Raw genomic sequence first — 15,331 nt, forward strand, 5'->3', positions numbered from 1 at the left:
ACACACACATATAAGTTCTAACACCTAGATGAAATTTATAGAATTAGAACTGCAAAGTCAAAGAATATAGTACTTAAATTTTGATGTTTATTTCTAATTTACTTTTCAGAGTTTGCAACAACTAATTTGAGAGACAAAAAGAAACTATGTGCCTGTATCCCCATTGCCTTATCTACATTGGGTTTTATGAGCACATTATTATTAATTTGAGGAACAGTTTGTTTCTTAACTTTATTCTTGCATTTATTCCATGGTGATAAAATATATTTTGGAAACGAATGAAGTGCTTTTAAAAGACTTTTTTTTATGGCAAGTGAGGAATTGATTTGGGCCAATTTTTTTCATATTCAACTGTGAAATATAATCCAATATTATGGCAATGTCATTAGATCTCTCGTCTGACTGTGACTGTCCTAATTGTTTGGAGGGGCCTCAGAATGAGTCTGATTGGAATCCCTGTTCCAACGAGAGTGGTAATGGCTCTTTATATTCAAGATCAAGGAAGAAATCCATGCTTTCTTGTAGCGTGCAGTGCTTTCCTTCTCAATGTTGTCCCATCAAGCCAGAGAGTGATAACAAAGAAGACTCAGCAGTTCTTCCCTCAGACGAGGAAGGCTATGTGGGGTCTTCTCAAAACAATCATCTAATTCTGAGCCTTGAGGATATTAAAAGAAAACTCAAGCCAGTGAGAGAGTGGACTATCCAAGAGTTACTGAGGGAGTTTGGGGATAATGGGAAGCTCCAACCAAACTCCATGTCCCTGGGCTACTTTAGAGATCAGGTGGCTTTAAAGTTCAGAAGAGCTCTGTATTATTCTGGAATTTGGGTGACGCATGTTCAAGGCTACAAACCTCAACAGCACTTTACAGCTAATTACTTTAAAAGAAACCCTGGTTGTCTACACCGGCTGGTTCCCTGGCTGAAACGGGAACTAACAGCTGTTTACGGAGATTATGGCTACACAGTAAAGAATATCCTAACCACCATCCTCCATCACATGACAAAATATGACTTGGACAGTGAGTCTTTTATTCACTTCCTAGAGCCTTATCTTTTGCAATACACCCACCATTTCCTACATGAGTTTATTAGTTTTGTTCATTCACCTTACAACATGGAGACCTATGACCAGCGAGCCATCTATCAATGTTCTGCTGCTTCACCATGTGTAAAAAAGAAGCCCATTGCATCAGCTCCTATTTCACCTTTGCCTAAGGATCACACTCTATTGATATCTCAACATAATACAAAGCAGCCTAAAAAAACCCAGAGTCAATGGAATAAAGAGGAGAGGCCCCTGTCAGGCTCGAAACAGGTTCCAAATACTACCTCTTTCTTGAAGAAATCTGAAATCCCACCAGTCTATGATAAAACAGTAAGCAAAATCTATGGTGGAATCAAAGATGAAGCTGAATCAGGCGACCACAAAAGCATCGTTTCTACAAATAATATACTCCAGAAATGGGCTACTCCAAGGGAAAGGTACCCAGCCTTACTGAATTGCAAAAAAAAAGTTCAAGAGAAAATGACAGAAGGAATGAAGTTGTTTCCTGATCATGTCCATGATCTGGGAAAGAATGACACAACTGCACACCCCTTTGGTACCCCAGGAATTTCTAATCAGGTGCAACCACAGAAATATAGTTTAAGGGAAAGAAGGGGTTTGAGCTGTGGCCAGAAGATAAACTTTCAGAAAAAAGAAGAAAATAGCAAATACTCAGATTCTTCACCAAAGACCTTTCAAAGATTGTCCAGAGAAAGATCCTTGAAAAGTTGCAAATCCAGAGAGAGAGACCCCTCTTGGAGTAGCATTTCAGAAAATGCCTTTTCTCCTAAGAGAGATGGCAGGAAACTGAGTTCTTTGAGAAAAAAGAGATTGAAGTGTAGACAATTCTCCCAGTTTGTAGAAATTGGTTCACACTCCAGTAGAAGAATCCAAAGACGATCAAGGCCTAGTACTCACAGATCCAAATCCTGGTGTGTTGGATCTAGAAAGAGATCTGTAAGCAGAGAATCGAGTAATCTCTCTCTGAGACGAAGTCACAGAAGTGAACACCTCCTCCAGAATATATGCTGCAAGCCCTCAAAAGAAAAACATGCACATGGCAATGAATTGAACTATGGGAGGCCATCTTCAACTACAATCCAATACGTGAAGCTTTCTTCAACTGCTGGAAAGATACCCAAGTGTCCTTCTAAAAGTGAAGGTGCTTCCCAAGCAGGAAGACACTGTAACAGTCCCACATGCCTACAGCTCCAGGAACACAGACCCCCAAGTAAACAGGAGATAAAGCAAGAAACTACATTTCCTAAAGCTAGAAGAACTAGAGTAGTTAGGCACAGAAAAACCAAATGCCATTATTCAGACATACACACCACAGAGGACGTCAGTGATGAACTGAGCAATGTGGATGATATAAGGCAAATGAGTGGACTTTCTGAATGTGCACCCTCCTGCAGGAGACAAATCCACAAAAACAGCATTTGAATCTTTAGAATATTCACTGGGTCAAGAAAGAATACAAAGGAGACATAGTATCAGAAACATAGGTGCAAATTGTTTTAAAAGGCAAATCAGTCTACTAAACTAGCCACTAATGTACTTTAGATTATATTCATACTTTTAAAGAGTATATCAGTCTACTAAACTAGCTACTAAGCTAGTTTTGATTATATTCATATTTTCAAAGAAGATGAATATAATCGATAAATATTACTGAAAAGATTTATCACATCACTTGGTAACTGAAAGTAAAAGCCTGGTTATTAAATTCAAAGTTCATTTTGGAGACAAATGCAAATCATTAAACTGGTCATATATGTAAACATTTCTGCCTGCTTTTTTCTTATGAACTAAATTATGAAAATATTTGACTTATTTTTTTGTTTCTAGATTTAACTGTAAAGATTGACTATTCAAAGTTCCAAACACCCTGAAGATTATGCTAACAATAGAAGTACGAGTTTCCTAACACAAGTTATGCATAAGTATGTTACTAAACATATGTGTTATTGTATTAGTTCATTCTCACATTGCTATAAAGAACTGCCTGAGACTGGATAATTTATAAAGGAAAGCGGTTGAATTGATCACAATTCAGCACTGCTCAGGAGGCCTCAGGTAACTTACAATGATGGCGGAAGGCGAAGCAAACACATCCTTCTTCACATGGCAGTGGGAGAGAGAAGTGCAGAGCCAAGGTGGGGAATGCCCCTTATAAAACCATCAGATCTCATGAGAATTCACTCACTATCATGAGAACAGCATGTGGACACTGCCCCCATGATCTAATCAACTCCCACAAGGTCCCTCCCCCAACATGTAGGAATTACAATTCAGATTACAATTCAAGATGAAATTTCGGTGGGGACACAGAGTCAGACCATATCAGTTATTTTTTAAATAATAATAATATATATTGAGGTCTGTTACATTTTAGACCTAATGCATTTTTAGTCCCTGGAAAATAAAGGCAGGGTCACTGTTTAAGGTGTAGGCCTTGCCTTAAAGTACTTCACAGCCTAGTTACCAAAGCAGATGTAAGTAAATAGGTAAAAATTAGCATCTGTGGAATTTTTGGCACCCCTTTCACTATGACTCTCTCTCGAAAACTGTACCTCCACATGCTCTGACAAGATATCTTCATTAGATGCTGTCTTTTTTTTTTTTTTTTTTTTTTAGATAACTCTGATTCTCCATCTATAGTACCATGGCTTAATGATGGTGGCTACCTAAGCCAAGCTAATCATAATATTTTGCCCCTCTGGCCATACAATATAATATTTCCCTGGTATTTTTCAAGCTGGTTCTGAGCAAAAGGGTCATTCTTTTTCCCTGTTAGCACATGGTAAGAAATTTAAAGTTTAGATATTAAGTTGTTGCAAAAGTAATTGCAGTTTTTGCCATTAAAAGTAATGACAAAAATGACTTTTCCATCAACCTAATATTATCAAAAGCTGGATTTCTCAATATGAGAAAGTCAATTTGAGGTAAGACAGGACAAAGCTAACAGTAAAGTGAGACAAGTCAGGCCAATAGATTCTTGGAAGTAGGACTTGGATCTTCTTGAACCCAAGCTGTCTTTCTATCTTTTATGTGGTTGTATTATTTTAACCCTCCCTAAGTATTGTGTCAATGCATTTCCTGTTTGCCTGCTTTGTTAAATCAGGATTTTCATTCACTTTCAATCAAGCAAGTCACCAGGAATTGGCAGAATGGAAGTCTCCTGGAGAATGAACAGGGAGGAATAATTGTCTTGGGGAAGTTTCTGAAGACTTTTTGGAAGTCATATACAGGTATAGTCCCGAAGGGTGAGTAGGAGTTTACCAGGTAAATTTATTGGTAAGGGCTATTAAGAAAAAGGAGAGAGTTGAAGAAAAGTAAGAAAAATGACATTTTCTAAACTCCACTTCTAGTGTAGCTGGAAAATCCTGAGAGATCCATTAAATAGGGAGGCCGATGCCAAGCTGTAAACAGGCATGAAACGAGGCTGAGTCCACACCAGTCACAAAGCATCCAAAGTTAGCAGAGGACTCAAAATTCCAATTTGTTATTTTTAAACAGTATTTTGTTTACTTTCCTAACTCTTTTGAAAATGAATAAAGACATGCTCCTAAAGAAATCTTAGAAAACCCATGTAACAGATATATATGTGTTCCAGTAAGTTTAGTTGTAACTATTGCCATATTTCCTTTTTTTTTTTTTTTGTATGTATACTTTATCAAGTTAGGGGAGCTTTCTACTATCAACCATTAGCTAACCCTTCCATGGTAGAGATTTATGGAAATATATGCAAAGTCCTGATATTAAAAATAGGAAATCAATTATAGTAGTTCAGAACACCACAATTTAGCAGCAGTTTATAAAAAAGAAAGTACAACTCTTACTGTGCTCAAAAGTATACTTATGAGCCAGAAATGCTAGGTTGCATTCAAAGATGTAGAGAATTTCTCTTGGTAGAGAAAAGCAAAGTAGACATGTCAATGTCTTCAAATACACAAATGAATGTTCTCTACGAGGTGTATTTTTCTAAATAATTTGGAAAGGAAATCTGGCTTCTTTTAAGGGCAAAGTTTCAGGAAGGTGATTTCTGCTTAATCAAAGAAAGCCTTTTTTATTAGACTAGTCATATTGTTCCTTTAAGAGTGGGCAAGAGGCCAGTGGAGAAAAGAAATTCTCATCCTTAGAAGTGTTCATGCTTGGCTGGATTCCAATAATGTGAAAAATTTGACTGGATGCTTTCTAAATTCCAGTGTAACTCAAAGATTCCAAGAGTCATTAAAGAGTCAAATAAATTTGCTAATGAATCAAAACTATCGTACCCTTAAATATGGAAACAGCATTTCATGGATGGGAAAAATATATTTAATGATAACACAGTAACAATAACAAATATTGAAAGTTTACTATCTGTGATACACACACACACATACAAATTCAATGAGGTAGTACTTTAATTCACACTTTATCAATGAGGAAAGCTAGTAATGTTGTGGTTTGAACTAAAACCTAGATGGCCCCAACTTGAGTAAATGATCTTAAACCACAACCTGGTACTACCTACTTTTTAGTTGTTGTTGCCATTTTTATTTATGTATCTTTCACATCCTCTGGTAAATACATTCACAAACACTATGTCATTTTACTACTACAAAAGAGAGTAAGGTTGGTTTAATTACACTTATCCTTTCCACAAGGAAAATGAGTTTGAAAGAGATTGTATCATAACAAGCAGCAGAGCCGAGAGTAAAACTGTAGTTCTAACTACCCATGTTTTGCGTTTTTATAGCTTACTATCTGATTGACTGAGCTTTTCAAATCTAACTCAGAAATACTTACAACCGTTGATCACCTGGTCCTCTATGCTACTGAGAGTACTTTGTCATTCAAAATCCAGAATACTGACATCATCATACAGGATGAGGTGCCAAGGAGGCACTTCTGTTTATTTATAAGGATAAATTCCTCTTTCCCAAGTTCACCCTGAATTGTCATTCTGATGCCAGTGGGGTTCATCTCAGCTAGCTGGGAGGTGGCAGGTGACTGATTTTCAATATATATGCCTCAGTTCACACAATATCTTCTATGGCATGTGGGTCAGCTGAAACCTTGGAGGTCCGGGGCCAGTTTTTATCTCTGTCCTTGACTTCCTAGTGCTCTTTGCAGTGATACTCTTTAAGGTATATTTTATGTGTCTAATAAAAAGCAGGTAAGGAGAAATGAGATGTCTGAAGATACTTGAAAGTCATTGTCAGGAGTGAATATAAAAAAGAATGAATTATTAATACTTATAGCTTTCCATTGTGCATCTTTTAACTAATGAGAATTTATCAATCCCCACAGATACATCTTAGAAAAGGCCTTCCACCTGTGCACATTGGAATGCTCACAGTATCCTCCTAACTTCTTTCTCTGACTCTGGGCTCTCTTTCTCCAGGTAATTATCCACACTGCTACTGTCATTCTAATATTACACATTTCTTTATGTAATTTGCCTGCCTAAAATTCTTCATTGCTTCCCTGTTGCATAGACAACCCTTTAGCTTCAATCCATTCCTCTATCCATTTGTCCTGGTAGACAAACACGAAAACACAGACATGCATACATATATATGATGCATAAGAACACACCATTATCTGCACAAATCATTTCTTATCAATAAAATAGGTTATAACTTCCTTGTCTTAGACAAAATACATTTCTGTCACAATGCTTACTCCAGTGTCTTCCATATTGTTCAATAAACATATTTCTCTAATTGGTTTGGTATTATTGAACTGTATGATATTGGATAACCTCACTTCTCTACAATTCAGTTATTGCCTCAGTTAAATGTAATTGGTTCAGTCCCTTTTTGAACCACGGATCTGATGTTCTGTAAAACAATGCCATGCCTTGCATCTGAGCCTTCCTCACCCTTCTCTGAGCCAGTGGCTTTGACTAGGCTCAACTTTTACACTCATTTGGACTTTTTATCACATTATTGAGGTCTATAGTGGATATTAAGTGGTTTACTGGCCTGTAATACAATTTGGAAACACTCTGCTAGAGGATCTCTAGATTTCTTTCCATTTTGAATTTGCTATAAATCTTCGATTTTTGATTTAATTAAGTTAGTCACATCAAAGTGACTATTGAGCTGCTGGGAGCATTTTACAACTAAGAACCGATAAAAAAAATTTTGTCACATTATTAAGTGTTCCAAAGTAAAATTTTATAACACTGTATGGAAATACTGTCACGTGCAGTTTCATCTAATGGGCATATAGTTTATTAATATAAAGTATCTGAATATAGATAGCTTCAACAGTTTCAGTTATGTCCAAAGTATAAATAAAGCTGCATAGTGGGTTGACAGGTATACTTTTATATTATGCTTCATAACAAATATGTTATAAATATTATTTTGTGTATTAAATATTACATTAAAACATGTTTTGAAATATGAGTATTATGCATATATACTTATTATTTATATATACTTAAAACTCAGAAGAATAGGTACATAAATGCAGGGCAGTGATTAATCACTCTCATGCTTAACCCTTCAATACTTTCCCAGTCTCTACTACAGTAGATCCTTTGCTTTTTTTCCTTTTCAATTCCAAATTCAACCATACCAGTAGCAAGTCAGTTTCTGAATCAGGCCAGGCCATTGCCCATCTTCATGCTAACTTCTTAGCTTAGAAAGTTATTGCTCCACTGTTGTTTAGAGAACACTTTCAGAATCCATTTAGGGGATACCATCTTTCTGAAGCTTTCATATTTTCTCAACTGTCAAGCTGTTAGAAGTGAACAATCACTTTCTTTGTGTCCTTACACTTCTTTTTCTTTCTTTCTTTCTTTTTTAAATTGAGACACTGTCTCATTCTGTCATCCAGCCTGGAGTGCAGTGATGTGAGCACAGTTCACTGCAGCCTCGACCTCCTGGGCTTAAGTGATTTTCCTGCCTCAGCCTCCCAAGTAGCTGGAACTATAGGAACATGCCACAACATCTAGCTAATTTTTGTGTTTTTGGTTTTTTTCTTTTTTTTCTTTTTTTGCAGCGATGGGGTTTCACCATGTTGCCCAGGCTAGTCTTGAACTTCTGGGCTTAAATAATTTGTCTGCTTCGGCTTCCCAAAGTGCTAGGATTTCAGACATGTGTCACCACGTCCAGCCCGTGCCCTCAAGCTTCTATTGTGAAACCAAAAATACTTATTTTGTCATTTTTATCTTACATGTCTGAGTTCACTCTCCTTATACCTCTCCCTTAAGAATGAGAACTTCAAGAAAAGCACCAGCCTAGCATGTAGTAAGTGCTTAGTTCAGGCTGACCAGGATACAGAACAAAATTTTGGATGTGAATTGAATAGGATCAGTGACTGTGGGAGGCATCATGAGGAAACAGTGACTCAAGAAGGACCCTTGATCCATTTCAATCACTCTTCTGTATTAGAACCTAAAAGTCAACCAACTGTGCCCAGGCAAAGTAAAGTCCAAGGAGATCCTAAGAATGCCAATAGATAGATGATCACTATATGTTAACCTGAAAGCCTTTCTGTGCTGTATCAAAAGATACTTGTTACTTGATAGAAATTCAGAATCATGAGACCCAACCCAAACCAGAAATTGAATTTTAATATTATCCCCTGGTGATTTATATGCAGAATATTTTGAGAAGCACTCCTTTAAAAGAAGAGTCTTAGGACTGAACGCCAGCCATAAATTATTATTCTACCAAAATTTTTGAATACAAATTTGTTATCATGTTGTAGCCAACAATGGTGACTAAAATAAATAAGATTTCAGCTCAAACAAAAATTTGAGGTTGACAGTAGTATAAATAGAATCTAATTAATGAATTTAAATAGTTGTTCCTTATTTATTATTCCTTGAATGAGTTTATTTTTAGAAGAAAACATACATACACTATATAACTTTTACATTATATGTGTAAAAATGGATGGATTAGTCCTTACGCAAAACACACTTATGGACTAAGGCAGAAATGCATTGGTAGAGTATGTTGATGAAGTCCCTTAAGATTTTGTAAAGTATTTAGGGAAGCAGAATAGCATAGTGGCTAAAAACGTAGATTCCAGTGATAAACTGCCCGGAGTTAAATCCTTACTCTGTGCTTATTAACCGGATGAGCTCAGTCAAGTTTTGGAAACTCCATTGCTCAATTTCCTCACCTATAGAATGGAGATAACATTCCAAAGGGTGGTTATGAGGGTTCAATAAAAAGTAAAATTCTTAAAACACTGCCTGGCACATAGTGGTAGATTATATATATATACACATTTATATGTTGGGGGGAGGAGAGAGAGTGAGAAAGAGCATAAGCAAGCTATTATTACTATTGTCATTATTAAAGGTTTAGCATATGAGAAAACACAGGTTGATCTGAATACCAGAATCAGCTCACCACAAATTAAGTGTATTAATTGAGTGTATGAATCAGAATTCTCCAGATGAGAACAAAGAGTAGGATATACATGGATATATATGAGGAAATTTATTATGGGAATTAGTTCATAGAATTTTGAAGGCTGACAAGTCCCACATGGTGCCATTTGCAAGTGGGAAACCCAGGAAAGTCAGTGGTATAGTTCAGTCCAACTTCAAAGGCCAGAGAACCAGATGATGGTATAACTCCCTGTCCCAAGCCAAAAGCCTGAGAATGGGGAAGTGGGTGCTGGTGTAAGTCTTAGAGTCCAAAGGCCCAAGAACCAGGATATCCCATGGCCAAGGGCAAAGGATGATGGATGTCCAAGGCCAAGGAGGGGACAGAATTTTCCCTTTCTCTGCCTTTTTGTTGTGTTCCAGCCTCAACAGATTGGATGATGCCTGCTCACACTGGTGAAGCGGGTCTTCTTTACTCAGTCTATCAAGTCAAATGTTCATCTCTTCTTTTGGCCCCTACCCAGCCCCCAGAAATCAGCCATCTGGGCATCCCTTAGACGATTCAAAGTGCCACTACAATTTACCATCACAAAGAGTCAGAGAAAAGAGAAGAGCAAATGGGAAATTGTGAAGTAATGAGCATGACTGGAGCTCAGAGCATGAACAATCAGGAAATGAAAGACATTCAAGAGAGTCAGGCTACCTTAAAGGACACAGATGCAGAGAAGAGGAAGAAACCAGCAAATAGGAGCCTATACAATGTACCAGTAACAGTGACATCAGCCTTTAACTATATTAGCTGGTTTACTCTTCAACTCACTGATGAGATACGTATTGTTTACTTCATATGTTAAATGTGAAAACTCAGATGCACAAAAACTAAATGAAATATCTGAGATACAAAAACAGTGGTCTGGGCACTGTGGCTCAGGCCTGTCATTCTAGGACTTTGGGAGGCCAAGGTGGGTGGGTCACTTGAGTCCAGGAGTTCAAGACTAGCCTGGACAGCATAGGGAAACCCCACCTCTACAAAAAATTCAAAAACTAGCTGTGTGTGGTTGCACATACCTGTAAGTCTCAGCTACTATCGAGGCTGAGGTGGAAGGAGGATTGCTTGAGCTTCGGAGGTCAAGCCTGCAGTGAACCATGAGCTTGCCACTGCACTCCAGCCGGGGTGACAGAGCAAGACCTTGACCCCCAAGTCCCCAACAATGAAAGGTGACAGAGCTTGACTTAAACATAGGACTGATTAGATTTTACACTCTTATACCTCACATCTATCTAAGTAAATCCTTTTTTGTAAAAAGCCAGTGGGTAATGGATTAATCCTTTCTGACATGACTAACCTCTTTTAGTAAAATGAAGGTGATGATGAGGAGGAAGATCATGGTGATAATGGTGAGCAACACTGCTGTAGTGCTTACTGTGTGCCCAGCACTATTCTGAACATATTGCTTGTGTTACCACTTTTAATCCTACCAAAAACTCTGTAAGGTGGGTATACTATTATGATCATAATTCCTATTTTATAGATAAAAATATCAAGGCACAGAGGACTTAAGAAATGTGCCCTAGGTAACATGGGTAATAATGGAGGAAGAAAGAAAGAGGAGGAAACCAGCAATGAATGAGAATATACAATGTGCCAGGAACACTGACATCAGCCTTTAAATATATTAGCTGGTTTAATCTCCTGGGCTCTGACCCCAAACAGTATACAGCCAGTTCCCTGCTCTTTACCATCACACTGTTCTGTTTCCTTGTAAAACAACAACAATAACAAAATATTGGTGGAGAGGCCATGAATTAATGTTTTTGAGGATCTACTGTGTATTAGAGCACAGCCCCCCATATTTAATTCTAATCACAAATAAGTGAAGTGAGAAGTTTTGATTAGAGACTTTAGATAACTGGGAAACAAAATGGGTCATATAAATGGGAGAAATAGAAGGCCCTGAAAATATCCATGTTTCAGTTGAATTTGAATTAAGAAAAAATGAAACCCTTTACCAGGAGTCAACAAAATGGTTCTGTAAAGGGCCAGATAATAAATATTTTAAGCTTTGAGAAAATGCACTTCTCTCACAACTTGCCACCTCCGCTGTTGTAGCATGAAAACGGCCAGAGATGATACATAACTGAAAGGGTTTAGCTTAATTCTAAAAAAATTTTATTTATAAAACAAGTAAATAGTTTTCAGACCCCTGTTCCTAATCTTCAGGTAATCAAAAGAACATGACACTTTTCTTTGATGGTTGCCAGGCAGTAGGATTCATGAGAAAGGAAATATGGTGTTATTTAGGATTCTGTTTCTTAAGAGTTGAAGTCACACTGATGAAACCTGAAGAGTTGCTGAAATATGTAAGAGTAGAGCTACAAAGGGCTGACTCTGCCAGTGATCTATTTTTGGAAAGGCAAAATAGTTTTAGGGATGCAGATGCTTTGCTTTATGCCCGAAGTTACAGGTAGAGCATGAATCATTCCACCAGCAATAAACCCTGGAGAAGGTCTTAAAATTAGGAAAACAAGGCAAAGGTTATTTTCTTCAAAAATAGCTTCTAAAGTGAGGTGTCAGAATGAGATCACAAATTGTATCCTCCACTTTTTTCTTCTCTGCTTCTCATCCTATCACCAGGGATGTATGCTACCTCCATGATGAAAAATTACGGTCATTTTGTCTTGAAAGATATATTGCATCCACATGTGGGCCAAGTGATTTAATCTTGATTAGTGCTGTCTGAAGGCTTGTCAGATGGGTTAGCGATTGGTCATGTATTTCACAGCACTGCTATTAAATCTGCTGGGAATTAACATGTTAAATCCATAATCATGCTTTATTGCCTGTATAATCCTGGGTTAACTGAGAAAGAAGTTGATTCATTTTTCACATGTTCACCAAAGTGAAGTCATATTTTTCCCTTAACTAGTAATTAACCTTTATGGCTTTATTAACTGCTTTATTAAATTTAAATGAAATGTTTATTAGACAGAGTTCATGGGAAGTGTAAACCACAAAGACACTCTGGCCCTGGTGATGTCCTGTTTCCTGGAACTTCTCTATTAAAATGTTCATATTACAAGTAGCCCATTTTTTAATCACAAGGTACCAGTGCTTGTAACTTAATAGGCAGTGTTGTGTAACAAAAACAGCAATGGCTTTGGAGTCAAACAGACCTGGATTCAAATTCATATCTAATCACTTATAAGCTCTGTGACCTTAGGCAAGTTACCTAATATCTCTGCACCTCAGTTTCCTTATATGTAACTTAGGAACAATAATAGCTAATTCAGACCATTGGTAATAAAAGGTGAATGAATTAGTAGGGAAGATTAGAGAGGTGGTTAACTTACAAGAGGTAATTTTTATCAGTTTAGTTTTGGTTGAAACAAGGAGATTTTTGTATTGCACTCATATAGAAGAGAGAGAAAACTGGCGGCTGTAGAATAGTACCTGTTTCTAAAAGCTCCCCAACTTTCCTCAGCCCTGTGGGCTAGACGTGAACCCTATGCAGAGAGAATCTCTGATATAGACTACTAATGTATTTCATTAAGAGCCTTCAGAATTGCCACTAGTCTAAACAGTCCCCTTGTACAAGTGAAACAAAGTTGCCCCTTGGGGCAGAGATAACTCTGTGGACACATGGCTTGAGGAGCAGATGAGGCTTTGTGTAAAAATGATGGACTGGGGCTCATACCTTGGTAAGCAGAGCATGGGTTTGGTATGACCTGCCCTAGGCTCTCAGCAGACTCTTATTTAGATCCCAAAACACATTTCCACATGGTACTCTGAACCCCAGAGTTTTAACTTAGCATTTGGTTGTCCAGTTGAGACAAATTGCCCACTCTCTGTCCCAATAGGTGTGGTTATGTGAATTAGTTACAGGTAGTGGGGTGTGTACAAAAGTGAAATCTATAATAGCTTCCAGTTATCTCCTTAAGCAAAGTCTCCCTTTTTCTTCTGTCTGGGAAATGGTAACAAGGTAGCCATTTTGGATACAAAGATAAAAGCCATATTTTGGGGATGGCAGGAGCTCATTCATTAAACTGGGTGAGACAGAACAACTAACATCAGCCCCAGTCTTCTCACTTCTAGAAAATACATCGACAGAAATAAACTTTTATCATGCTGAAGCCACAATGTGTTGGAATCTTTTCGTTGTATCATTCTAGCCTGTAGTCTACCTAATATGGGGCTTTTAGACCTGAGTTGAAGGAGTATTTTTATGAGGGATTGATTTCCAGTGACACAAGTAATGTTGCTTTGGGTGCCAGGTGAAAAGGTATGGCAAAGTGTAGAAGGGAGCATGTACAATGCTTTGGCACCAGTGGCAGTGCCTAGAAAAACTGCAGCAGAACAGTGACTGCGAGTACAATACACGATAGGAGATGACCGATACCCAAGAAACTGAGCATTACAGTGACTCTGTCCACCTGAATTGACACACAGGAGCTCTTCCTATGGACTCCCTATTATGCTTAGTGAGAGCAATGTCACAGGTGGCTAAGATCTGTACAGCAGACGATGGCAAAAAGCAGACATTTTGGGCCATTAGTGTAACTCTGACCCCACCTATACTCACAGGCTGACAGGACCTTGAGACAATCAGGGATCAATCAGGAAAGTAGAAATCACGTTATTTATTTCAAACAGATACTTCGATAGAAGACACTTGTTTCAAAAGTGTTTGAAGTGTTGAGGAAGATCAAGGAAAGGTGGAGTAACACAGTGATTGCAAACTAGAGAAATTTCCCGGGATTGTAGGGACAAAACAGAGGAAATGATATTAACAAACCCAGGTGAGTACTCACTAGTGATGCACTAGAGGGAGAGGGAGAGGCGGGGGGGGGGGGGGGGGGGGAGGGGAGGGAGAGACCTTCAGAAACTAAGGTTGTTTGATTCTCTTGTATATTCTCAATACTAATTTTTTTTCAGACAAGTAGTTTGCAAATATTTTCTCCCATTCAACATGTCATCTCTTCACTCTGTTAATTGTTTCCTTTGCTTTCATGGCCTGTGATTTTGTATTCTTAGCCATAAAATCGTTGCTGGACCAAAATCCTCAAGCTGTTTCACTCAATTTTTTTTTTTTCTAGTAGTTTTACAGTTTGGGGTATTACATTTAAGTCTTCAATCTATTTTGAGTTGATTTTTGTATATGGTGAGAAATGGTGCCAACAACTCAAACAATTTAACAGCAAATATATATATTTATATCCCATTAAAAAGTAGGCAAAGGGGCCAGGTGTGGTGGTTCATGCCTGTAGTCCCAGCAGTTTGGGAGGCTGAGGCGGGCAGATCACCTAAGATCAGGAGTTCGAGGCCAGCATAACCAACATGGAGAAACCCCTGTCTTTAATAAAACCACAAAATTAGGTGGGCATAGTGGCACACGCCTGTAATCCCAGCTCCTTGGGAGTCTGAGGCAAGAGAATCGCTTGAACCCGGGAGGCATAGGTTGTGGTGAGCTGAGATCGTATTGTTGCACTCCAGCCTGGGCAACAAGAACAAAACTCCCTCTCAAAAAAAAAAAAAAAAAAAAAAAAAGTAGGCAAATGATCCAAATAGACATTTCTTAAAAGAAGATGGAAGTAGCCAACAGGCATATTTTTTAAATGCTGAACATTGCTAATCATCTGGGAAATGCAAATAAAAACCACAGTGAGGTATTATTTTGCCCCAGTTAGAATGGCTATAATCACAGAGACAAAAAATAACAAATGCTGGTGAAGATGCAGAGAGAAGGGAACTCTTATACACTGTTCATGAGAATGTAAATTAGTTTAGCCATTATGGAAAACAGTGTGGGAGTTCTCAAAAAACTAACACTAGAACTACTCTATGATCTGGCAGTCCCACTACTGAATATTTATTCAAAGGAAAAGAAATCAGTTATCGAAGGAATGCCTGCACCCCGTGTTCATTATGGCACTATTCACAATAG

The 15,331-nt window shown here is 37.9% G+C and overlaps 1 protein-coding gene across 1 annotated transcript; it reads left to right on the top strand.

Moving 5' to 3' along the window:
* The first annotated feature begins 216 nt into the window (after positions 1 to 216).
* Positions 217 to 2,591, top strand: LOC116524612 (E3 ubiquitin-protein ligase Topors-like). Its single transcript, XM_032239893.1, is given in 2 exon segments — positions 217 to 2,440; positions 2,442 to 2,591. Coding segments are annotated over 2 exon segments (2,217 nt in total). The 5' UTR covers positions 217 to 373.
* The last annotated feature ends 12,740 nt before the right edge of the window (positions 2,592 to 15,331 follow it).

Source organism: Sapajus apella, unplaced genomic scaffold (assembly GCF_009761245.1).
Source record: "Sapajus apella isolate SASKATOON/1434 unplaced genomic scaffold, GSC_monkey_1.0 scaffold46, whole genome shotgun sequence".
In the NCBI taxonomy this organism is placed as follows: domain Eukaryota; kingdom Metazoa; phylum Chordata; class Mammalia; order Primates; family Cebidae; genus Sapajus; species Sapajus apella.